The 27,853-nt window shown below is 36.8% G+C and overlaps 1 protein-coding gene across 4 annotated transcripts in view; it reads right to left on the reverse strand.

The window, feature by feature from the left end:
* Nucleotides 1-27,853, reverse strand: part of Usp9x (ubiquitin specific peptidase 9, X-linked) — a 123,031-nt gene that overhangs the window by 43,159 nt on the left and 52,019 nt on the right. For all 4 annotated transcript variants that reach the window (XM_005413264.2, XM_013509210.1, XM_005413266.1 and 1 more), the window contains exons 15-25: nt 22,019-22,106; nt 19,204-19,546; nt 16,680-16,775; nt 15,898-16,109; nt 14,485-14,725; nt 14,006-14,155; nt 12,975-13,095; nt 4,657-4,787; nt 4,002-4,280; nt 1,615-1,740; nt 223-348 (exon numbers count right to left, since the gene is read on the reverse strand). In XM_005413264.2, coding sequence (XP_005413321.1) covers nt 223-348; nt 1,615-1,740; nt 4,002-4,280; nt 4,657-4,787; nt 12,975-13,095; nt 14,006-14,155; nt 14,485-14,725; nt 15,898-16,109; nt 16,680-16,775; nt 19,204-19,546; nt 22,019-22,106 — 1,913 coding nt within the window. The remainder of the gene's footprint in view (nt 1-222; nt 349-1,614; nt 1,741-4,001; nt 4,281-4,656; nt 4,788-12,974; nt 13,096-14,005; nt 14,156-14,484; nt 14,726-15,897; nt 16,110-16,679; nt 16,776-19,203; nt 19,547-22,018; nt 22,107-27,853) is intronic.

Here is a 27,853-nt window from a genome sequence, read left to right on the forward strand (position 1 = left end):
CTCTCACACACACACACACACACACACACACACACACAATCCCAAAAGAATCAAAGTAAAATTTTACTACATTCTGAAGTACAAGTATGGCTAACAGTTACTTTTCAACCAGTAAGATGCAAGTGGTTGGATTTTTAAAGATAGTAAGCGTATTTATTTAGTCTCACAACACAATTAAGCAACATTTATTTAAAAGAAATATATTTCTGTCATAATTCTTACCTTCTCATAAATTTTAGTGATTTCTTCATTTGGGCTAAAAACTAGCTGTAATGACCCACATCCTGATGCCCAGATAATTTTTTGTATAGCTCTAATCACACAAATTTCAGGCATGTATCTTGAAGCCTGCAAGATAATGAGTAATTAAAAATGTTGATAGAGTATTAGAGTGGAATAATGACTAGAAAATTAAAATGTTTCTTCTTCTAAAAAAAAAAAAGTACCGTTGTCTTTCAGGTTCCTTAGTTGCTTTTGTCCCCCTCCCCCCCTTTTCTTTTTTTTTCTTTTTTTTTGGCTTAAGCAGCAGTACCACAAAGTATGCCTCAAGTTAGTACCTGGCCATGTACTATTTTAATCAGACTCTTAGTGCTATGAAGACAACCACTGCACTTCTTGTTGCCTACCCAAGAGAAATGAATCCTCCATCCACATGAACACACATACACAATGTTCACAGCAGCTTTATTCACAGCCCAAAGGGGAAATAATCCAAGTATATGGATGAATAAAATATGGAATATTCATAACAAGACACTACTCAGCAATAAAATGAACAAACTAATTCCCAACACAGGCAATTCTGTAGGTCATTATTCATAGTGAAAGAAGCCAGACACAAGGGCTGGTGATTTAGCTCAACGGCAAAGCACCTGCCTGGCAAGCGCAAGGTCATGAGTTTGGTTCCCGGTACCGGAGAAAAACAAAAAACAAAAAACAAAAACAAAAAAGAAGCCAGACACAAAAGAACACACAGCACGATTCATTTGTGTAAAATTCTAGAAAATGCAAATTCTTCTACAAGCACAACATCTGGCTACCTGGGAGCAGAGCTGGAGGGAAGAACAGACTGCAATGGGACATAAGGAAAAGGTGATAGAAATATTCTGCAACTCAGCGCTGCAGGTACAAAGCCCTTGAGTTTGAGTCCCAGGACCACCCACACATACGTGCAAATTTTTGTGCAGTGGTTTCACATGTGTGTGATTTGTCAGTATTCACTAACTATATACTTCAGTTGAAAGACGCTGATTATTATATATGCAAATGAATAAAGACAAAGTGCTAATGTTAATAAACTGATGTTAAGGGAACATTATTATCAAGGCTGAGATAGTAAAATGAATTGAGTCAAACAAAATTAAACCTGCCCTTATAATAAACTTTACAATATAATCTTTTTTTAGTTTTTTCGATACAGGGTCTTGCTACGCACTTCAGACTGGCTTTTGAACTCACTATGCAGCTCAAGTTGGCCTCTAACTCGTGGGGATTTTCCTGCCTCAGCCTCCCAAGTGGTGGGATTACAGGCGTGTACCACCACATCTGGTTTACAATACAGCATTTTATATTTATGTACATCTCTAAACCCCACAAAACCTTTGCAAAACTAACCTCATCAGATATCTGCTGAGCAAGACGAACTGACACATTTCTAAGCATGCATTCAGATGATGGGTTAGGAATGCTCTGAAGGGCACTTTGTAGCACCACAGCTTGATCATGAGTAACTTGGTTGACCTGGAAAAAGTTAACCATTTTATATTAGTAGATAACTTGTGCAGTGGAGTGCCATGTATCTTTCTCAAGCCTCCATTCTAGATCAATCCAATTTGTGTCTCTGCCTTTGGGCTTAGCTTAACTTGCAGGGGAGGAATGATAAACTGAACAGACTGGGTTCAACTTTACCTAAAGACTGGCTAAAGTACTGCACATCTTTTACGTATGTATCCCTAAGCAGACCCTGCTTGTATTCCCCATCAAGTTCCACTTTGAAAAGAAAAAAATAAAAAACAGGACTAACATATGAAAGATAATGGTATTTTTATTCAATACTAGAACTAAGTTTTTAAGTTTATGAGAAACAAGATTAATTTAAGATATTCCAACACTGTATTACTAGTTTTATGTTTAGCTCTCTACTGACTGCGAGCTCCTCCTGATTGGAGGCTATTATGTACCTTGCCATCCATAGTAGCACATTCATTAAGCACCGGAAGGAAGATCAACAGGAATTGCCTACCATTATTTTTTGTGTACTTCATTAAACACCTGTGTCAGGGATCATGAATAGAATCTAGGGCCGGGGATATAGCTCAGCGGCACAAGCGCCTGCCTGGCAAGCACAAGGTCCTGAGTTCAATTCTTGGCACCAAAAAAAGAAAAAAAAAAAAAGTTCAATGAATAGAATCTGCTTTTATCCTAACAAGAAGTCATCTTTTCAAAAACCTAATATAAAAACTACTTTTAAAAATCCTAACAAAATGGACCCTCAATTAAAACAAAAAAACCAAAACAACAACAAAAAAATGGTCAAGGGGTATAACTCAGTGGCACAGTGCCTGCCGGGCAAGCACAAGGTCCTGAGTGTGATTTCTGGTACAAAAAAAGTCATTTTTACATATACCCTACTACTGTCCCCCCAGGGCCTTCACATTGAGCTACCTTCCCAGTCCTTTCTAAAAATTTCAGATTTAAAAAAAATTTTTTATTTTTTGAGACAGGGTCTAGCTATATAGTTCAGGCTGACCTAAACTCACTATGTAGGCCAGGCTGGCCTTGAACAGGCAGTGATCTTCTGCCTCAGCCTCCTGAGTGCTGCAATTACAGGTCTGTGCTACCAGGCCAGGTTAAAAATTTTCGATTTTTTTTTTCTGGAAACAGGGTCTTGCCATGTAGCTCAGGCTGGCCTCGAGTTCATTCTAGCCCAGGCTGGTCTTGAACTTGCAACGATCCTCCTGCCTCAGACTCCCGAGTGCTGGAATTACAGGCGTGTGCCACCACATCTGGCAAAATTTAAGACTTTGAGACAAGGTTTTAGCTAGGTTGTCCAGAATGGGTTTGAATTTGCAATCCTTTTGGTCCAGTCTCCTAATGTAGCTATGATTACAGGGGTATGCCACTGGGCCTGGCTATAAAACTGTTTTAAACTACTCTCCCTCATTTCAATAAAATTCACTTTCAATCTGATGGTAGATCCATCTCAACACTGTTTCCAGGCAAATCTTGCATACATAAATTTATCCATAAATATTTCAGCAATTATTTCAAGGACATAGGGGAAGTTTTTCCTAATTTAGGATACAGCTGCATTATCATACCTAAAACAACTACAGTAGGTACAGTTATCATGGTTATTAACATTCCAATTTTCTCCAGTTAAGACTCAAGTCATTTCCAAAGGGTAAAATCTGTTATCCCTGAAACTTTCATCTTCTATCAGTAACTTATGAAGACTACCACTTATGATACATATTAAAAAACTAGAATTTTAGTTAGAATTAAATACATAGTTTCACTTCTCAAAACTAGGTAATAAATTCTAGCATGTATATCTTGAGAACTTTTAGAGCTGTAGATCAAGGACTCATCACATTATGGCAAAGAGAGAACTGAAGGGTAAGTCAAAGATCAAAATGCAAAGGGAAGCTACCAATAAATTTAACTACAAGTCTTTCCTTTTTCTGGCGGGAGGCACTGAGGTAGGGTCTTATACTGTAGTTCAGGCTGGACTTGAACTCACAGCAAACCTGCCTCAGCCTCATACATGCTGGGATTACAAGCATTCACCACCATGCCCAGCAGCATTTTTACTTTTAAAACTAGGACACTAGAGGAAAACTAAAACAAAGTACCCAACTAGAAAGGATCTTTCAACATTTTGAGCTAACCTTGAACTCTACACTTAAGAGATGCTGAGAAGTTTAATCTTAAAAATTACTGTATATGAAAAAAAAATTACTATATATGGTATAAAAAGATTGTTTGAAAGTCTGCATTACCGATGTCATGACATTCACGCCTTCTACACCTGGTTGACAAGCTTCTGCCACAGCCCGAACATGGCCATAGCCAATGGCAGTTAGCAACAGTTTGGCTATTTTAAGAGCATTGAGGTAGGCACCCCTTCGAGTTTCCATATCTGCATTTGGTAGGAAGTTATTTCTGGTTAGCATACTCAGGACAAGGGGTAGGCCACCACTTTTCAAGAAGTGAAACTGAAAATCAGAGGAATCATCAGCAAGAGGTGCACCAGCAGGCATTAACAAGGCATAGACTACCTGGAAAAAAAAAAGGGAGGGGGGAAGCACTGTATTAAAAGGTCTTTAAAACGCAGTATGTATTTTTGTTTTGTTTTTCAGACAGGGTCTCACTATGTAGTTCAGGCTGGCCTTTAACTCACTATGTAGCCCAGGCTGGCCTCAAATAATGGCAATCCTCCTGCCTCAGCCTCCCCAAGTGCTGAGATTACAGGCCCGTGCCAACACACCTAAAAATAATATAGTAACTTCTATTTTTGCTAGCGTCACCACTAAGAAATTCTTGACCATTTCAAAACCATCTCATTACAGTTTTATCCATGTTCTTCGCATTAACACTTTTTAAAAGGTCAAATTTTTAAAACATGGAATAAACTCAAAAGGCAAAAAAACCAACCTCTGTTAGGTATAGCACTTGTGAGGCTGAAGGACCAAAGAAAAGCGAGTCAAGAGATGGGCTAAGGCTGCTTTCTCCAAGTTTGGCATGGTCTAAACAAATAGCTCTTAATTTTTCTATTGTTGTGCTATCTGTAAGAGAGAGAGAGACATGGTCAGAAACAAAAGAATTCATTTGTTCACAATATTTTACTTCTGATATTTTTGAGGCTATTTTGAAAGGAATAATTAGTGTTTATATTGTTTGATCAATCTTGCATGCCTATATCTGGTAATCTACTTTGAAGATAACGATATGCAAAATAATAACCATTGGTAATTTCCTATCATCTTGTTTTGAAATTCTGTATCGTTTTTATTACTTTTTTTCTCTTAAAAAAAAGGAAATGGAATAACAACTTGGGTTCTAACCTTAAACTTTGTAAGATACAATCAGACCTGTACTGACTTAAGAAAAAAAAAAACAAAAAACAATCAGGGCCTCCTAATTAGTCAGCCTAATCACAAAGGGAACAGTTTTCCACAAACAGGCCTTCTGTCAACATGCCATCCTCTGCCACTGAAGGAAATACAATACTAAGTAGTTTTCACTGAAAGTAACAACAACAACAAAACTACAAGTTCTTCCCTCTAACTTCTCTATTGTTTGACCCCATGACACTATATTAATTAGCTTGCTTCCCTGAGATTGGTACCCAAGAAAAATGAACCCTAAAAATCAAACATAAAAAATACAGTGCACAGTGTTTATGCCAAAGTAAGCAGAACTGAGTTTTTGCTTTTGCCATATTATTAAAACATGAATTTCTTTGATCTTTCTGTGGTATCAAGGATTGAGAAAGGGTTGTATCTCTAGCCCTTTTTCAAATTTTGAGACAGGATCTCACAAAGTCACTAAGCTGCCCAGGCTAGGCTTAAACTCGGGATCCTCTTACCTTAGCCTCCCTGAGTGCTAGGAATATAGGTATGGGCTACCATACTTGGCTCACGAGGTTCTTTTAATTACAGTTAAAAAGATAACCTCATTAATACAACTAAGCAGTTGTAACCAAACACTCAAGGGCAGTCAATTACTTTCAAAAAAATTTTTAAAAATATATATCTGAGAGACACAAATTTACATTCACCTTGGGGAACTGGTATAGAGACATACTACATCTTGATCATTTTTACACATTAAAGTTGAAAATACTTTTTTTTGACACAGGGTCTCGCTATGCAGTTCAGGCTGGCCTTGAGCTCACTTTGTAGCCCAGGTTGGCCTCGAACTTGCAACAATCCTCCTGCCTCAGCCTCCCGAGTGCTGGGATTATAGGCAAGCGCCACCACGCCTGGCCTAAAGTTGAAAATACTTTGATGATCAGGTTTTATTCTAAGGTAACTCCCTATGGTTAAAAAAATTATTGGCTAAATAAAATTATCCCCCTTCTCCCGCAAAAGCTTCTTTGGGATATAAAATGAACACAACTGAAAATTATTATATTTTCTTAAGACAGTTTTATAGGCCTGGAAACAAAGGTCATATATTATGAAATACTAAAATTTTATAATACTTGTGAATATCCTTATGGTAGTAGTCACCAACTCCATCATTTTTACTGATGATTAAAATGACACTGTGATTTTGCCAGTTTAATTCCTCTTACCTGGCATTTAGACATCCCTACAGTTTTTTTTTTTTTAATACTAATGAGCCTAGCAGCTAAATCTTTGTAATTATTTCATCATAAAAATCCAATAAGCACAAGAAACCAGGACCTAAAAAGTCCAATCTTGACATACGTTGCTGAACTACTACCTACTAAAGAGAAACTAATTCCTATATCTGAATACATCTTGCTTGGTTTCAAACTATTCTGAGGAGGATAGCACTAAAAGGGTATGGGGAAAAAGAAACAAGAGCTTAGGAAAAGGCAGCAGTGAATTCTAAGCAAATCATTTAATGGTGTTGGATTATAGTTAATTCACCTGAAGAGTCTGAACCAAATGTCATTACAGTGCTTGTGTTTGTGCACGTAAATGATTTTAGGCCCTTAATTATACAAAAGCTCACTTTAAATATGGAAGATAAGAGAAAAATGTAAACCACTCATAATCCTATCATCCAGGGATAATTATGAGTTAGGCTATCTCTAGTCTTGCAACTCACTATAAGCAATATATACTTCACTCAGTACTGAGCAAGAGTCTTTTTCCTAGTTGCATGCAGAAAAAGGACACAGCAGCTTTTAAGTCTAGTGTAGGTTATATGCACATATGCACAGACACTAAATGATTGCCCAAATATTACACAGCTACTTTACTACAGCCAGAAACACAATTTATAATCACTTCCTTTTCTTAATAGCTCCTGCTTCTCTCTCTCTGTCTCTCTGAGGTAGGTAGGCCTCTTGCTATGTTGCCTGGGCTGATCTTGAACTCTTGGGCTCAAGAGATCCTCCTGGCTCAGCTTCTGCTTTTCTTATACAAGTTTGGGGTGTGTGTGTATAACAATTACAGAGACAGAGTGCATTAACATTTGTTAAACCCTAAATGCCAGTCACCAGGGTAAAGATTTCTTATACTTCACCTCATTAAATTCCCACAATTCTATGATAAAGTTATTATCTCAAAAAGGAAGCACTGAAAAACTAAGTATGATGAAGGGTACATAGTAACAACTGGAAGCAAGGTTATAGCTCAAACCCCCTTGAATTAAATGCCTATAATAATTTTTCTACTGTACTAACAATCATTACCAGCTTTTTAAAATTTAGGTACATACTATACTTTGTATAAAATCTGGAAAAAAGGACCCTCTGAAATGTCCTGCCTGAGGAATTGTTAGGAAGAGCTCACTTTTGCCACCTGGTGGTATTAAACTGAAACATGAAGATCGAAGATTCTGTGGTGGCTTTGTTTTAAAATCTTGTAATGCCTCAATCCGCATATACTATAAAGCAACAACTGTAACTGAGTGAATTAAACAATACAAATTCTAAACAATACAACAAATCAGCATTAAATAAAATTGAAAAGACTTAACTGAGAATCTCATGTAAAGTGATTCTGTCCCACAGGAATCAGAAAGGTCAACAAGATGTTTACTTCAGAAAAAGATAGTAACAGAAGAGAAGTACAAGACAGTTTTAAAAATTATCTGGGGCAAATAAATATATCGAACTATATCAGCAATGTATTCCTAAATGCTACTAGAATGAGAATGAATATGAAGATACATAAACTCAGAAGGACATCAAAAAAAAAAAAAGAGGAAGCAACACTAGAGCACTGCCATCAAATTACTGAAGGTGTACAGAGGATGTAAGATAAGTTTAGCTGAACCAAAAGTGAATGGGGGCAAGGAGGAGGGGAAGAGAGCACCTAAAATCAGCATCCCACTCAATCCTAGAAAAGGAAAGCCTTAGAAATAAGCACTTGGGTAAGATACAGATGAAAACAAAGGCCTATATAAATGGAGATGAGTTTCCAACCCCTTCCAGATTAGTTAGGACCCAATGAGAAATAATGGATGGGTAAAGAATGAGGCTGAGGCAGTAGGAACACAAGTTTGAGACCAGCCTGGGCAGCTTAGTGAGAAAGTTTCAAAACAAAAATTTTAAAAAGCGTTAGGGAGATAGCTCAGTGATGGAGCAAGTGCTCCTGAGTTTGATCACCAGTATTCACAAAAAAACAAACAAAAAACCCCCGGAGAACACAACTAGGGAGAAGACAAAGCACTCTGTCAAAGTAGAATACCAGTTACTGGATGTAAAAGGTATGAAGAACTTAAAATCATTTTGCAAACACCATAATAAAAACTGATTTAGGCCACAATCACAATAAAATGACAAAAGGGCAAGGGATATAGCTCAGTGGCATGGCACCTGCCTGGCAAGTGTGAGGTCCTGAGTTTGATTTCTGGTTCAAAAAAAAAAGGAAACAATAAAATGACAAAACCAGTATGGTAAAATTTTTATCAGGAAAAAGAATTACAGAATCTTTCAAAGCATCTCTCCACAGAAGGGAAAATATTGAGAGGAGAAACACGTCAGTTATCAACTAAGGAAACTGATACAATTCAAGGAGATATATTCAAACACTAGAACTAAGCTATGCTTTTCAGAAACCTTTAAGTAATGGAAGACAAAGTTGAGAAATTATTCTAGACTAAAGAAACCTAGAGAGACACCAACTTAGCACGCAATGTATGAACCTGGGCTGGACCTTCAACCAGAAAACACTGTAACGTAAGAGGAATTGGCAAAAATATCTAAGGTCTACAGATTTCATAACAGTACTGTACTTGCTACATTTTCTGATCTGTGATCTGTGGTAATGTAAGAAAATGTCCTTGACTCCAGAAAACACATACTAAGCTATTTATGGACAGAAAGATATATCTCCAACTGTCCCCCAGAGGTTAGAAAGATAAGCAGAGAGAGAATGGTATAGTAACTACTGAAAAATGTTAATTACTAAATCTGGGACTTCTTTATAAATTTGAAATTATTTTAGTACAGAAAGTTTTTTTTAAAAAAAGAACTCAAAACAAACGATAATACTGTAAACAGAAGCAAAGAAAGCCACATGTGCTTATATCCAACTGGCAAATACAGAGGCTGGGCATGGTGGCACACGCCTATAATCCTAGCAACCAGGAGGCTGAGGAAGGAGGATCACTGTTGAGTTCCAGGCCAGCCTGGGCTACAGTGAGTTCAAGGTATTACATAGTAAGACCCTGCCTCAAAAAGGGGGGGGGGGGCGCGCACACGCGATTGCTAAGTACACTGTTGTCAGTATAGTGCAGAAGGTGTGTTCATTTGTGATTTTTCCCAGGCAATCAGGGCCAGTTTTTTTTTGGAACCAGGAATCGAACTCAGGACCTCACACTTGCCAAGGAAAGACCTTTAAGCTTCAAGAATAAGCAAAATCAAGCAAACAAAAACACCAGACAGACAGTGGTGCAGGCAGAACCCTATTTAACTTTTTTAAAGGAAAATATACAGTGAGTACCTGCACCCAGGGCTCATCCTAAGAGTGTGTTCCCAGACTTCATGACTCTTGGTATATTTTACTTCCTCTGGTGCCTGTGTTAATGGCAGCCCATCTGTCTCAGAGCTGTACTTCCTCTTGTATTATCTCAGCACCATCAAACCAGCATTTCTTCTTTGTTGGACTTTTATATCTTTTTATTTTCTTCTGGGGTACCTTCAGCCACATTGAACTATCTGCTTGGACTGTCTACACTGTTTCAGAAGATACTCATTATTAGTCTTATTAGTCCTCTGTTTAAGATTCTATGTGGAAGGGGAGAGGACCATCCTAAACAGAGAGTTAGAGGTCATACACGGGGAGAAGTCTACACAAGAGGATACCTCAGCATAATGATTCAACTCAAGTAGCATAAGGATAATGTCCATAGAGTAGAGTGTGGCTCCATATTGAAAGCTACAGTCCTGTATAGAGAAAAGGCTAGTGGTGGTGATGACTCACTACGCATGGATGATCAACTAAACACAAAAAATGTTAAAGGATAATGGAAACTAGGCTTTTAATTGTCAGAGAAAAGAGCTATAAATATAGAGAAAAACTTAGAATGAAGCTGTGATTGATTAACCTTGGAGCATATAGTGTGAGCTTAGGGTTTTTTTTTTTTTAAAAATATACCAACATATACTCACACACATAATATACTCATGTATGTGTAAGGAACCAAGGTTCCTTGGAGAAATGGCTGACTCTAAGACTGGGGCATACCGGATGTAAGTTGTCAGCCTAGAACATCTTGAGCCAACAAGCACAGTTGTGTGTGTTCAGAGACTGATAGGAACATGTGAAAGTGACACAAATCAGCTTGAAGGAGTGACTGCTAAGAGATAATCTAAGCAAAATAAATGACGGTAATCAACTGTAACTCTGCATAATACTTAATTACGAAGGGAAAAAGAGTAATTTTATAGTGGAATAGCAAGTAAAAAACAAGTGATCACAAAATCATAATGAACAATGGGTAAAACTGAAATCATGCACCATCTGACTGGATACATTGAGAAGAACAGAGTATTACTTCTGTGGGATTCTCAACATGGATGAATAAAATGTATTTAATCATGATAAAATAGGCAAAGCCAAAAATTACCCAACCTGTAATCTTCACAATGCTTTGAGGTCATGAAAGTCGAAGACAGAATGAGGAACTATTCCAGAAGAAAACTTAAAAAAGTGTTATGTCAACTAAGTGTAATGTATGATTGACTGATTAGGTTTTTGAGACAGGATCTCACTGTGTAGTTCAGGCTGGCCTTGAACTCACTATGTAGCCCAGACTGGTCTCAAACTCATGGTGATCCTCCTACTGTGGCCTCACAAGTTCTAGGATTATAAGCATGCGCCACCACACCTAGCAGTAATATATGATTTTGAACTTCAACTTTTCACTTTGCAGAAGATTATTAGAGACCCTTAGATAGTGTCTATTGATTAGATGGTAGTAGGGAATCGACATTAACTTTCTAGTTTAGCTGTAGTTTGGTTACATAAACCAACATCCTTGTTTGTAGGGAATATGTAAATAAAGTATTTGAAGAATACAGGAGACTAGAAAAATTACATGCAAATAGATCTCAAAAAAGTTCTTCTATCTTTTATGTAAGGTTGTGAATGCTCCCCCCACCTAAATTTTTTTTTTTTAATTAGAAATTGTACAGGATTGAAGGATCTTCCCCAACTGTATTTTTTCCCTACAAGCCCCGTATGGTGCACAATTTCACAGAATGTTAAGTTTTAAGCAACACATTTACTAGATCAGAAGAGTACACTAGGTGAAAAAAATCCTATAAAAAAGGGATCATTTGAAGAACGACCCAGAAAATTTTACACTATACATGAGGGTAAAAGTCAACAGAAGAGCTAGAAAAATTCAGGGACATCATCATTGCAAAGGTGGAATAAAGGTAATGAGAGAAAGAAAAAAGCAAATCAGACCTAGGAGATTCAACACAAAACTCAAAACATTTGAAAGGTACACAAAAAAGCAAAATGCAGACAAGAAAACTACCCCCAGCCCAACACAAATCTCACAAATGAGGACTCAAAGACTCACTGAACACCTATCATAACAAAGGAGACCTAACTCCACCAAGACATATCACTGTGAACTTTCAAAACTGAAGGATAAAAACAAAATTTCCAGAAACAAGTATCACAAGGAACAGAAAGTAAGAGATCTTTCGTCTTCCACCAGCAACACTATGAGCTGGGAGGAATAAATTTTCAACCTAGAATTCAATACTCAAATTCGAGGGTTTGGCTGTTTCAGGAAGCTATGTCTCAGAATAACATACCTTCCACATAGGCTTTCTACCTATATAGGAAAGTGTACTTCTACGTAGTAACACACCATCTCAAGAATGCCCCCCAAAATTCAACAATAGATGCAGAGCTGATACAGAAAATTTATAAAAAGGTTCCAAATGAGAGCTGTGTGGCAGACAAAATAAAACCAGGAAAGGAAGAGTTCCAGGGTAACAATGGAGTCAATGGATTATAAAATGTACAAAATGATGGAAAATTATTTTGAGATGTTACTAGAAGGTATGTGAGAACGAGTAAAGATAGGTATATAGAAAAATCAAGAAAATAAAAAGGAGAAATTATTAAACCTAGGACAAAAACTATCAGTAATCTGGAGGATTATTTTTCACATAGTCTTGAAAATGTAAACATTAAATACAGATTTAAGCAAATATTAGGAGGACGTGGGAATGGGTACTTTCACCTACATAGTAGAAAAGCAGTATACACCTAAAAGTGACAAACAGATGTTCACAGATATAACTGTATATACATATACAAGAATAAAAGCTAAAGATGAAAGCGGCTGTTTCTAAGGAATAAAAAAATGCTGTAGCTGACACATGATCCAAATTACACGCATAGGCAAATATTTTCTATAAAGGGCCAAAGAGTAAGTATTTTAGATTTGAGGGCCACACAGTCTCTGCCACAACTACTGAGCTCTAGTGTTACAAGACGAAAGCTGTATGCAATAAATGAATGAATAAATGGCTAGACACCATTACAACTTTGACTAGACACTAAAATTTAAATTTCTGTAATTTTCATGTGTCACAAAATAGTGTCCTTTGGATTTTTTTTCCCCTGCCACTTAACAATTTAGAAATCATCCTTAGGTGTTGGGCATGGGGAGTGTAGAAAACAGGTGCTGAGCTGGATTTGGCCTATGGGCTGTAGTTTGCCAACCCTTATTCCATGGTTTATTTAGAAAAAAATAATTTGACAACATACTCCCTTATTGTGAGCATGTAAAAATCTTACCTGGTGGCATAAGTTTCATAAGCACTCTTGCTCCGTCTCTAAGAGGTGGCATATTTAGGCTGCTGCCTAAGTCTGCAACTTGCCAAAGGAAAGAGATGTATCTGGGATGCAGTGACATTATCTAGAATACAAAATATACAAAATGATTACCTGTAAATTACTGCAAAAAAAGGTCCCCCAAATTTTTTTGTTAATTTCAAAACTTTCTTATGTTATTTCAACTCTCTGTAATGGCTGGCCTTCCTCATTTTCTCACTTTTACAAGTCCTTCATGATGCAGACTGAACACATCATCGAAGACACCTTCAGTTACTTCTTTGTGATAGTTCTTTTACTGTTCTATTAAACTGTTTGTCTCACATATACAATTTATACTCCAGATATACAAAAAAGTTGCTGCCATGGCCACTACTAAGTTCCCAATCCAACTAGCACTGGGAGCTGAGTCCTTCTGACACTAAAGGGGCTGGCGTTGCAGCCATTAAAATTTTTGTGGGTAGGGGCCAGAAGAGGGGGTAAGAAAAGCAGTCATAGCTTCATTGGACACAAGCTATCTTACTGACAAATTTGAGAAAAATTCCAAATATTTCCCAACGTAAGTGTTTTTGTTTTGTTTTTTTGAAATAGGATCTGACTATGTATCCCAGCTGGCCTTGAATTTGTGATCATCCTGTCCCACCCTCTAGAATGCTGAGATTATACGTATGTGCCACCATACTCAACAACCTACACTAAATAGTGTTAAAGGAAGGATCCATTGTATGATACAAATAAAAAAAGGGGTATTTTTCTAAATTGATATACTCAAGTGCTATAAATTAAGCTCGAATTGATACAGTCTACATAAACGTAGCTACACTGTATCTATAGGGAAATGTTTCAAATTTACAATCATCTTTCAGAGGAATCCATTCTGAAGGTGATGCTCAGCTATGTAATTACACTTGGTATAAAAAACTATACACTTTTTTATTCTCAAAGATCTTAGCATAATGCCTTGCATACAGATGTTCACAACACAATTTACTCACCACTCCAGGTAAACAGCTTTCCACTTCAGGATTGGGACCATCACTGTAATGATTACCATGGTTTCCAGGAGATCCAGTTGAGGAATCAGAAGAGCTATCAGGGCTTGAAGGCATATTGGAGCTGATCTGCGTAAGTTTGGCTGTAATTAGCTGAAAATGACAGACTACATTAGTATCAAAGTCAAGGAAAAATACATGAAACAGAACTTAGCACTTAGTAACATACCAACAAAAACCTCCCCCAAATGCTTCGCTTTTCATGAATACATTTTAGAAGTACTGTTTCATATAACCACTTAGATTTGTTTAATATAACCAGAGTTCTAAACCCTTTATTCTGACATGCTGTGGGTGTCATGATGCCCATTAGCATTATAATCCAGACACCTTAACACGTATCAAACAATCAGCACTTACTGAATAAGTGAAATACAGTCTCAAATTTGTTTCTGTTAAAAAGTCTGGTAACTAAAACTTACCGATTTATCTTTTAGGTTTAACTGTCCAATCAGCTTTCTATCATCTCCAGGATCTATCAGCTCTCCACCCACAAAGAGCTCAATTTTTGTATGGGCTACATTGGCTTTAATGCGATTAAGAATACATCGTCGAACTGAACCAATCGTATCATTGGTATGAGACCATACTTCCAAGTCATCTACCTGTCTGCCCTGGTTTGGAAATCGAACTATAAAAGAGAGATGTTTACCGCGGAAAGCTCTGGTAGGGGGAAAAAGGAAAACATCAATTTAGCACTTTCAAATCTTGTTTCAAAGCTGGGAATTTAACATTGAGTATTTTTTATTAAACAAGAGGAAGTGAATTAAAGATACATAATAGTATCACGAAAACTAAAATTGCTCCTTTCAAAAACTGTATTATAAATAAGCTTCAGAATAAAATGAACATATTCTATTATTTTGTACCTATGACTGCAAAGAAAAATGAAGTATCTATTTCTAAGAAATTAAGCGAGACATATCATTTCACTAGTTTTTATGCTACACAAGCTCAACTCACTAGACTATTTGTAAATCTGCTCTGAAAAATTCTTAATATCAAAAAATCACATCAAAATTACATTTATGATGACATATTAAGTTCCTTTAGGTGAGATACAAAATAGAAACTATATGAGGAGCCATTTTATATAATTTCATTGTTAACACACAGAACTTAAAAAAAAAAAACCAAAAACTGATAGCACTTTGCATAAACATCTCTAAACTATAAATGTCATTTGAATTATTCAACAGTATAACCTTAAGAGAAACATTATTAGATCATCTGAAAATATTTCTTGCTGTATTAGTTATCCGTCAAAGCAGCTTTTAAGAGTTCCTTAAAATTACAGTACTCTCTGATATGACTATGCTATTATTAACAGTGTGAATGAATGGCATCAAAATAAAAACATTTCCACTGCAAAGTATCACTCTGAACACATAATCAGCAATGTCAATGGCAAAAAATAAAAAGGAGAGAAAACCAGACTTAATGAGAACGACTTGCCAAAAGAACTAAAATTTTAATCAGACCCTGCAGGAAGAAATGTTAATTATTAAAAGGATTCTGTAAGATGCAAATAATATATATATTTTTTGTGTGTTTTTTTGAGACTTGGTCTCGCTATGCAGTTCAGGCTGGCCTTGAGCTCACTTTGTAGCCCAGGCTGGTCTCGAACTTACAACGATCCACCTGCCTCAGCCTCCCGAGTGATGGGAACAGATAATATTTTTAATGGGCAAGATAGTAACATTTTCAGGTAAGAATGATTTCTCCCTCACTGTTCTTTTTATCGATATAGATCCATCATTTTAAAACAAAATGAAATGGTCAGGAAAATACCAAACGATTAAGAACTTGCACCAGCTGGTGAGTTATTCACAAACCTTGACATAGGTAGAATGGTTCTTTCTTCATGATAATCGCTATCACATTCATTTATATATTCTCTTAAAACAGTTAATACTCGAACCATTCGAACAGCTTCCTGTCTTGCACAATTAATACTGTCTTTGTCACCATCCAAAACACACAATGTGTCATAAGAGGCTTTCAAACGATCAAAGCAAGACTGAATGAAGTCTTCGTGGATCACCACCTAAAGTAATGGGTCAAATGAAGATAGTTCAAGTTGCTTTGAAATGCAAAAATATGTAACACTAATCCCACCAGAGATGGCAATGAGTAATTTAAAGGCAGCTCTCAATTAATAATAGTCATTTTAAGCAGAATCTATATTGATGAAACACATCATGTTATATAAGCTTGTAAGGATAGTCAGAACTGAACCCTAAAAGTTTAGGTGCTAATATCAAAACGTTCACAGTAGAATCCTTTTGCCATTTCAAAATGTAATAATATATTTAAATTAAAGAAAGATTCACGTAGGCATTTTATACAAGTAAAATACAGATTAAATATTTTACATACTTTTTCCTTTTTTTTTGTCATACTAGGGGTTGAACCCATGCTAGGCAAGTGCTCTACTACTGACTACATCCCCAGCCCTTTTATTATCTTTTCTTATTTTTGAGACAGAGTCTTGCTAAATTGCCCAGGCTGGCTTCAAACTTGAGATCCTCCTGCCTCAGCCTTCCATCTAGCTGGGATTACAGGTGTAGGCCACTGCACCTGGCATGTTCAAGTTTTAATGTGCATTGATCCTCACCTGATTGACCTGCAGCCTTGGGCCAAGGTTCGTATATATCTCTTTAAGGAGATCTATAGCTCTGCTGGCAATATCATCATTACTCTGAATCACCACCTAGGTTCAAAGAGATTAAATGTTAATCCTTTCAAGAAATGCTTCAGTTGGGCATTTATATTTAACCAACATCCTTCAGTTAATTTTAATACACTAGTCAATGACATAATTGTGACTTGACTTTGATAATCAAGTAAAATTGAGAAAAATGGATAAGAAAGAATACAAAATGTAAGTTTTTGAGTAAAGAAATTTAAGAATGAAAGACACTTTACTAAGGCTACAGTATGCCTTGATCAGTACTATTTAACCTTGTATTTTAACATCTTGATAACCAAGTTGTGAGGTGTTCAAGGAGGAAATCAAATTAGCTCGAAGGGAGTAAGAGACTTTATGAAACACACCTTACCATAAAGGGCTATCTTCTCTACCTCCAGTTCCTACACATCTTTATCATTCATCTAATTACATTAGTGGTTTTCAAACTACGTTCAGAATTCTAAGACTCAGAGGAAGCGTTTTAGGGCTAATCCCTGTAAGAGGCGTGGGGAAGGAAAGGTATCAAAGCACTGCAACATGGAACAAAAAAAAAAAAGGAAAAAGCTTTCTTTATTCAACTAGGACTACATTTTGGATTAATTTTTAAAGAGTTTCAACTACAGTAAGCCCCTGATTTATGAACATTCAAATTGTAAACTTTTTCAGATTTAAACAAAATCCACACTTGTGAACAAATCTCGGAAGCGGCTCACATGTCTGCCAGAGATTATCTCAGTTGTGCTGCTGTGCGCTTACTGTACAGTGTGACAGTGTACAGTAGTACAGCGCTCAATCAGAGCCCAGGGTGCCCCGGAGCAAGAGGAAAGGTAGTGGTCACGTGGAGGGGAATGCTAGAAGCGCAAAGCAGTAACCATGTAAACAAAAGTGAAAATAACTGACAGACTGGACCAAGGCAAAAAGATGGTAGATGACACTTATTCTTGTAACACGAATCATTAAACCACTGGCACAATTCTAAGAACAAGGACAAGATCATGGACCATGTGAAGTTTACTGTGCCAATGAAGTCAACAATAGTATCCAAAACACATGGTAAAGCGATAGAGGAGATAGAGAAATTTCTTGGTATGTGGATGTAGGATCAACATCAGCTTTGAGTCAAGCTTGATGCTTTTTTTTTTTTTTTTTGGTCTTTTTCCAGTACCAGGAATCAAACTAATGACTTTGCGCTTGCCAGGCAGGCATTGTGCCCCTGAGCTAAATCCCCAGCCCCTACTTTGATGCTTATTTAAGAGAAAGCTAATAGCCTGTTTGAAGACTTGAAAAAAACAGGGTGAACAGGGTGCATCTTTTACTGTCACAGCTATGGAATTTTTGTTTGTTTGTTTGAGACAAGGTTTTGCTGTGCAGTTCAGGTTAGCCTTGAACTTGAAGCGATCCTCCTGCCTTAGCCTCCCAAGTGCTGGGATTACAGATGTGCGCCACCACGCCCAGCCCCTATGGATAGTTTGACAATAAAAATAGTTTATTTACAGTTGTACTGTACTGTACCATCACTTAAAGTAAAAATAGTTTATACTATGTGTGTGCTTTTTTTAATGGTTTAAATTGTGTATTTGTGTCAAAGGTGTTTAATATTCACTTTGCTGGACTAACAAACCAGACTGTATGTCCCCCTAGAATAGAACTTGTTCATAAATCGGGGATTTACTGTATTAAATTTGTGTCTGTGTGTGTGTGCCCATGCATATGCTGGAGATGAACTCTGAGCATCAGGTATGCCTAAGCATATGCTCTCCCAATCTCTACTGCTTTTAAAAACATTGAAAACCACTTACTTAATAAGTTTTAAATGTTTAAAATACACTAAACGCTTTAATCTATGACTTTCAGAAGAAAAATATTTCACAGAACCTAAAACTGTAAGGAGCTACATAATGTCAAATTTACAAAGATAGGAATACTACGTAAACACTATAAAAGATGGATTAGCCTTAAATATACTTCCTCAGGTATTTATAAATTCTCTAAGTCAAATAGTGCCAATAAAGGACACACTCATAATCTCTTCTAAATAAAGTCTTCTCTTTTGTCCTCTATTTTAGCCTCAAACGGAATAATAACCTAAAATTTACACAGAAGGGAATGAAACAAGAGGTGTGCCCTGAAAATTGGACTGGTGGAATTAACACGGATGGGGGATTCATGGAAGATCTGTATGACTGGTACACTCCTGAATTTATCTGAACACGTAGATTCTAACATCAGACAACAGAAACACCAGTGGTAAAAAGAGGGAGATCAAAAGAGAAAGAATTCTCTCGAATGACAAATGACATAAGATAAAGATGAACAATCATCACCCTAGACTCCTGAGTCAAACATCAGAACAAATATACAAGTACTTTACATGAAAAGTTGTAATTCCTTACCTATTCAAATAACTATATCAGACAGAATGTTTACAGAGTTCCTATTTTTGACTTACCCTCCAAAGATAGTCTAATCCTATCAACTCCAAATCATCCATCATATAGGCTCTCCTTTTTGCTACTAGTTTTCCTTCTCGACAATTCACAGCCTTGAAGAATCGTTCAAAACATTTCATTCCATTTTCAGTTAATAGGGAAGGATCAAGCTGAAGCACATTACTTTCAAAGAAGTCCTTATTAATATCAGGATCTAAGTCTGGTTCATCCCCCATCAATTTGGAATACCATTTAAAACAGGCTTCTCGATCACAAAGGTAAACTGCATTCTCAGCTAAGCATTTCCATATTTGTTTTGCCTGAGGGGCACATAGCCAGAGTTGGCCATCCTTCAATAAAAATCTTGGAAAAACATAAAAAATGAGCAATTAGATTTACATAACTTTTATTCTGAAAGGCAATCTATCTGTATATGAAACAATACATTTATCACAATTACACTTTAATCATAGATAAAAAGATGTTAGTTCTTTCAAGAAAACCTACTTCTAAAATTTTATCTGGTACCCAAAACACGTAAGATATTGATTCACTCAACAACCCTATATTGGGCATCCACCATGCACCCTATGGAACTCAGCTAGGTGATTAGAAGTAAAACACAGTCCTTGAATTCAAAGTTTAGTGTATGAAACCAGACAGTTTAAAAGTACAGGTAATTTGATCTTTTTTTTTTGGTACCGGCAGTCGAACTTAGAACCTTATGCTTGCCAGCAGGTTCTGTGCCACTGAGCTGTATCCCCAGCCCATGGTAATTTGATTTTAAAAATAAAAGATTTAGCATTCTGTTTATATGGCATTATCCAGAAATGAGGTATTCAACTACGACTTTCATGGGTTACTAATCCACTGATATTTATGAGTTAAAATTGCCTTAATTTTTTTTTTTAATTTTAAAAATCGCCTCAATTTTAACACTTTCTGATCATTATTATTCATCACTTAGTACCTGGTCACATTAAACACAGTAACTTACATATGATTTAACATTTTATGTTAATAATCAACAGAATGCTTATTATTCAGTGATACTCTCGAGGGTCTTTTTAGCTTTTTGACTGTGTTTGAACAATAAAATTCAACATTAATAAAGGTGAATTCCACTGTAACCTGTGACTGCAATCTCCTCCTTTTATTAGCTTTCTAACTGCTCTTAGCATTCATCCACTGACCCTGCCCTGCCATGTCTGTGAATGATATAGACAGTGAAGACCTCAATCTCAGTAGGTTACCTTCCATTTTAAAGCATTTTTAGAACTTAACACTAGAATCTGATACTTTCATGGCGTTTCTGACGTGAAAGGGGGCTTGTAGTGTATAGCTGTATCTAGCTCTGCCTACCTCTAATTTACAGATAAGGAAACAGAGCTTCAGTAAAAAAAAAGCAAGTGCTTTCCCTGTTTTTTTTTTTTCCATTTTGTTTTGTAAATACAGCAGCAGAAAACTTTCTTCAAGTGAAAATTCTATTTGAAAATTTGATGCATAAAAGTACAAGTGTTCCATTTATTGGAAGGGGAAAAAAAAAAATGGGAATGAAACTTTGTATTGCTTGAGGAGAAACTACTCAGAGCCCTGAAGCTCCAAGTCTGAAAAATTACTGGTCTAACAGAAAGAGCACAGACTTAAGTCAGACCTAACTGAGAAGTGCAATTTCATCACATACTGACTGTGTGATTTCAAACAAGCTACTTGAAGCCATCTGAATCCTGTTTTCATAGGGTCAAATGCAAGTAAAACCTACTTTACTGAGCTGCTCTGAAATGTAAATGTGAAGTTTTCAGCATAGGTAGAATATACAGCAGGCATTAAAACTAGGTTCCTTTGCCGTTGAGGAAGTTGCTATAGGTCATAAAGATAAGTAAGGACTCAGAGAGCAGGGGTTACAATAGGTCCTGTGACTCCAAATTGAAATGTGGCAAAAACAGCTTGCAACCACTTTTCTGTTATAGCAAACTGAAGGGAAACAACATATGCCAATCAATAACAATGGCTCTCTATAGCAATGATTCCCACTCTAGGGAGGCAGCCACTTCTATTCAAGTGGTTGAAAAACAAAACACTACTTGATTTTAAGTAAATGCTGCCTTTCTGAAAATTTGGTAAAACCATGATGTAATTACTCAAATTTCCCCATAAGCAATCAGAGTTCAATAAAAATAAGGTCGTAATTAACAAAGCCCAGGAGAACACCCTCTGGAACATGTATCAAAATAATAAAAGCAACAGATTTCCTGAAGTGTTGATCATCTGAGCATTTGTTAGTGCACTTATGGCAAGAATAGACTCCTCTGCTACATATAGTTTTTTGGTACTAGGAATTGAACTCAGGACCTTGTGCTTGCCAGGGAGGCACTTACACCCCTGAGCTATATCCCTAGCCCCTACACATGGTTTTTTAATTCATAAGCTACCTGTCATCATGTGACCTTTTAGCTACAAGGTAATTTTTAAATCTTTAAATGTATTTGTTAACAACTAAGTTATCACTGAGCAAAACCAGCTTGGGACATTTCACTTTTGTTTAATGGAATAAACTTATTTTCCTCATCTTCATCAGAAATGATGTTAATAACAGAACTACATCTGGCCTTTGTCAGTTATTCCACCAAGAAGAAAGTTAAAACTTAGCCAATAATTTTATAGTATTTAGTAACAAACAGGAAAATGTGTGACTCTAGGTAATGAATTTTATGTGAGAAAATAAAACGTGAAAGAGGAAAAGACCACCCAACTAAGACCTAGCCATACAGCACATGCACTCTGCAGTCCTTATCTGTGTCTTAAAAAGAGCAATACTAATTATGTAAAACAAACCTAAGGAAGTTGAGCCGTTCTTGGACTTCTTGGACATGACTATATCTACTTCCAAGCCTCACAGTTTGTGGGTCATAGTCTTCATGGTCTGCAAATTAAGAAAAGTCATGCATTATACACAGATACCCACACACCACTGCTAACTTCAACCAAAGGAACTGTCAAAAACTCATTAATCCTTTCTCGTAAGAAGGCACCCTAAAATCTACTGATAACTAATTACCAATCAAAAGAAAATGATGGTAAAAGTGCTATCAAAAATAGTTCTTTAGCACAACCCTTTTACTCAATCTTCATATACATTGGAGCAATTTATGATTACAGCTTAAGACTGACCCAAGCGGTCTATAAATACGGACAACCAAGCCAAAAGGATTTTATCTTCAGTTTCTGCTTGGTATACTAATGTAACTTTGTGGGAAAATTACTCTGGTATAAAAAACTGTATTACTAATTTATACTTAGGAAGTTAGATTAACAGAAGATACTATTCCAGATGACCAAATAACACCCAGAAATGTGTCATTTTTCCTTTAGCATTAGTTACTGGTATTTCTATGGCAGACCCTAGACTTTACAGTATGTATACTACTGCCAAAAGACTGTAATTGTGTGAGGCCTTCTGAAAATACAAATATTGTCTTGAAAGACAGCAAGGTTTTTTTCTTAACAAAATCTTGACATGCTATAAAGATCAGATATTTATGTTTAAAAAATAAGGTTTTTATGTTTTAGTGAAGACACAAATTATGAGCAAATGTTTCCTACTTATATAAATATTATCTGCCAACAGTTTTAAACACATTATTTTAAGTGTTTAAGTCCTGTTTTCTTATAAGAGCATTATATTTTTAGCTGTTAACAGCCTTAGATTCATTTCGAGTTATTTTTACACATGGTATAAAATGGTATAAAGCATTTTTTCAATACACATTGTTATGTCATGAAATTCAATTTCATAAGGGCTCAAGCCTTGAAGCATTATTTCAAGAGGTTTTCTTTTTTCTTTTTTTTTGTCTTTTTGAGACAGGGTCTCGCTATGCAGTTCAGGCTGGCCTTGAGCTCCCAACGATCCTCCTGCCTCAGCCTCCAGAGTGCTGGGAGTACAGGCGTGTACCACCACGCCCGGCCAAGAAGTTTACTTAGGAAACTGGAAATTCTATTCTATGTGAAATTTCTTTTACACCACGGTCTTGAAGTATCTGATTAATCATTGGACTTCACTGGGGAAGTACTTTTAATACTGGTGGCTTAATGCATAGCTTTACCTGGCAAGTTTTTAGAGAAAACTTTCAATTTTAACAATTTCAAACAAGTTAAGAACAGAATTCCCTTATAACCTTACACACAATCACCAATGGTTTGCATCTTGCTCCGTTTGCTGACACATATATAAATACACATGCATAATTTTTCTCAACAATTTGAGAGTTTTAAAACATGTCCTTTTACCCCCTCTCAAGACTGGAATGAGTACTGGGTTCCCAAATACACATGCATAATTTTTCTCAACAATTTGAGAGTTTTAAAACATGTCCTTTTACTCCCTCTCAAGACTAGAATGAGTACTGGGTTCCTAAATAACAAAGGAACTAACACTGATCCAACACTTAACCTAAGGTTTTTCAACTGCACACTATTGACATTTTGGGACAGATAATTCTTTGCTGTAGGGGACTGTTCTGTGTGTTGTAGGATGTTTAGCAGCATTCTAAGCTGCTTCCTGCAGCATCACTGCCCCCCCATCCACAGTTTAGAAAACCAATATAGCTTGAGACATTATCAAATATCCACCTCACACCTTTAAAAAATAAAGGATTGAATCCAGAGTCTACATTCCAGTTTTATCAATCTTAATTTTCACAATAAAGTCCTTTTATGTTTTTTCTCCAAGTCCAAATTGATTGATTGATTGATTTTTTGAGACAGGGTCTCGCTATGCAGTTGAGGCTGGCCTTGAACTCACAATGATCCTCCTGAGTGCTGGGATTACAGGCATGCGCCAACACGCCCGGCTCCAAAATTAAATATACACTGCATTTGTCAGGTCTTTTTATTCTTTAATGTAGAGAATTGATCATCTTTTCTTGTTTCTTGACCCTTTTGAAAACTAGAAGCCAATTTTGTTGAATGTCACTCTATTTGAGTGTCTATGATGCTTCCTCATAACTAGATTCAGGCTACAGCACTCTGGCAACACATAGCACAACAGTGACACTATGTCTTCCTCAGTAACAATGCTAACTCTGATTACACCGGCAAAGTGGTTCTACTAAGTTTCTTCACTGTGAAGTTACTTTCTTATACTTGCCAGTTTTAGTAACCAACCCCTGCTCCCTTTTTTACATTTAATTGCCAACATCCCAGACACAGGATAGAACTTTGGAAATATTCAATGAAAGCTACACAATAATGAAGATATGAGGTCCCTCAGTGCTAAACAGGAATGAAGAGGCCTTCTCATTACAGAGCTCTTGGGCTATTAAAAAACATAACATTGGGGCTGGGGATTTAGCTCAGTGGCACAGTGCCTGCCTGGCAAATGCGAGGTCGTGAGTTCTATCCCCGGTACTAGAAAACAACAACGAAAAACATAACATGGCTGGTATTTTTATTGCAAACATTCAGTTCCTAATGTCTTGATTTGTTAACAGTCAATGAGGAGGATGATCCATTTTTGATTTGGCTGTCTAGGTGCCTGCTCTCCCACTGAAAACAGGACAAGGAATTAGAGACAAAATTAACTCCAGTGTCTTTGAAAATAGGTGTGAAGAGGTGGTGGGTGAATCACGGCTGCGACTAACATAAATTGGGTCAGTACTGTCTAGGGCCCATTTCAGAGCTCATTATAAAAAAGTTCACCTACACACCTGTAACCCTAGCTACTCAGAAGGATGAGGTAGGAGGACTGTAAATTCAAGGCCAACCTGGGCAACTCAGCAAGAGCTCCCAAAATATAAAGGTTGAAGATGCAGCTCAGAGCTCCCTCTGTTCAATCACTAGTACCACAAAAGGAGGGGGAAGAGGGAGATTTGTTTAAAAAAAAATCTTTACTGAGATACAACTCCATGGTGGAGCCAGGCACAGCGGCGCATGCCTGTAATTCCAGCACTGAGGAGGCTGAGGCAGGAGGATAGTTGTGAGTTCAAGGCCAGCCTGGGCTACAAAGAGAGCTCGAGGCAAGCCTTAACTGCATAGGAAGATCCTGTCTCAAGAAGACAAAAAACAAACAAACAACTCCATGGTGGTACCTGGGATCAAATCCAGGGCCACACACACATTAGGCAAATACTCTAGTACTGAGCTACATTCCCACCCCTTCTGAAAAACTCTGATGGGGCCTTACTGAAGTTGCTTACTCCATCCTGAAACACACAATCCTTCTGCTCTAGTCTCCTGAGTAGCTGGGATTACAGGTATGAACCATCACATCGCTTAAAACTCAAATTTCTCAGTAGAGTGGGATAATTACCACCACGGTCTATGTTTACAACATTTTTCAAAAAGAAACTGTACAAACCACTCTACTCTATTATCTCCTGAGACCACTATTATCTATCTGAGACCACTTCATATAGATATAACCATGTAATATGTGGTCTTTTCTGACTAGCATTTTCCACTTTAACCTACTTTCAAGGTTCATACATGTTATACCATATCAGGTATTATTTTTGTAAATGATGGATAATACTTCCTTGTACAGACATACATATTTCGCTTATTCACTCATCACCTAACAGACATTTGGGCTGCTTCCACTTTTTGGCTGTTACAAACAATACTGCTATGAATACTTATGTGCAAGTTTATGCATGCATTTGTTTCCATTTCACTAGAGTATTTAACTGGGGATGGGTCATAAAGTAAATTCTTTAACATTTTTGAGGAACTGCCAACCCATTTGGCAAGGTCACTACACCACTGTACAACCCCGTAAGCAATGTATAAAGCCTCTACTTTCTCTATATCCTCACCAACACTTGCTGTTGTCATGTCATCTCTGGGTTAAGTAGCACATCTTACAATGGTTTTAATCTGCATTTTCCTAATAACTAACAATACAAAGCATTTTTTTCAAGTGGTTATTGGCCATCTGTATTATCTCTGGAGAAACTATTATTCAGATTCTTTGCCCATTTCCTTAATTGGGTTTAAAAAAAATGTTGTCCTTATTATTGAGTGGTAAAGCTCTTTATATATTGTGGACCCAAGCCTCTTATTAGATATGATTTTCAAACGTTTTCTCCCATTCTTGGGTTGTCTTTTCACTCTCTTGATACTACAAATATCTTGTTCATTTACAGTGTAAGTTTTAAGTTTACCACCCCTCCATCTTGGGTTTCCCCCCAACCAAAAATCATAGACTCCTGTTTTCTTGTAAGAGCACAGTATTATATTTTTGGTGTTAACTGCCTAAGATTCATTCTGAGTTCATTCTTTACACATGGTGTGAGGAAGATCCAATGATATTCTTAAAGATGTGGACATTCAGCTGTTCTAGCAACATTTATGAAACTGACTCTTCATTTTCCACTGTATGTTCTTCGTGCCCTTATCAAACTCAACTGACCATAAAAGGTTTACTTCTGGACTGCTGATTATATTTCACTGACAGAAACATTTGTCATTATGCCAACCTCCCTACTGTCTTATCAATACTGCTGTGTAGTTTTGAAATTACAACATAAGAGTCAGCCAACTGGGCCTAGGATATGGCTCAACAGCACAACACCTGTCTGGCAAGAACAAGGTCCTGAGTTCGATTCTTGGTACCCCCACCCCGCAAAGTCAGCCAACTGTGGTTTTCATCAAAATTGGTCTGGCTATCTAAACCCTTTGAAGGTCTACATGAATTCAACAGGATCAGCTTTGCCAGTTTATGCAGGAAAATAAAGCAAGTCAGGGTTTTTATCATCTGTTAAGTTTATTTTGTGCTGCTATACCAGAATATTTGAGACTGAGTAGTTTATATAGGACAGATTTATTTTCCTTACAGTCCAAAGTAGAAGAGCCTGCTTGCTGTGTGATAACCACAGTTGAGAGGTGGGAGAGCAAAAGAGGACTGATCTTTCATCCTGAGCTTACTCTCAAAATAACCTATTCTCTCAATGACACCAATCTACATGCCCTAATTACCAATTATTTGACCCAACCTCTCAACGTTGGTGCTTGCGGATTGAGTTTCCAACACATGGACTTTAAGCAAGATTTTCAAACCACAGCATATGCTGTGTATATTTATCTATTTATTAGGTACAGGGAATCGAACTCAGGACCTTGCACATGCCAGGCAGCACAGAATCATTTTAACAGTGTTTTAAGTCTTCTATTCCGTGGACACAGGATGTCTTTGCATTTATTTAGACCTGTAAGTTCCTTCAATGTTTTATAGTCATCAGCTAAAAGTTTTATACTTCTTTGGTTCAAGTTATTAAGTATTTCATGCTTTTTGATGCTTCTGTAATTGAAACTTACCACTTCTAACTTTCTAATCCAGAAGCTTTTTACTCCTTTTTCTTGTCTAGTTACCCTAACCTCAAGTGGAATGGTAAGCACAAATGGTTAGAACAGACAATCCTGCCTCATTCCTTATCTAGACCTAAGGGAAAGCAACCAGTCTTTCACCATTATGTAGTTTGGTACTGGCTGTGGGTTGAGATACCTTTGATTAGGTTGAGGAAGTTCCCTTTTATTCCTGGTTTTATCAATGTTTTTATAAAAAACAAAAGGGCCTAAGATTTTGCCAATGCTTTTTTTGCATCTACTGAGATAATCTCAGTATTTGTCATAATTTCTACTATCTTGGGTAGAATGTTCTGTAGATGTGTTAGG

The sequence above is a fragment of the Chinchilla lanigera genome, unplaced genomic scaffold (genome assembly GCF_000276665.1).
Source record: "Chinchilla lanigera isolate Chin_1 unplaced genomic scaffold, ChiLan1.0 scaffold00164, whole genome shotgun sequence".
NCBI lineage: Eukaryota > Metazoa > Chordata > Mammalia > Rodentia > Chinchillidae > Chinchilla > Chinchilla lanigera.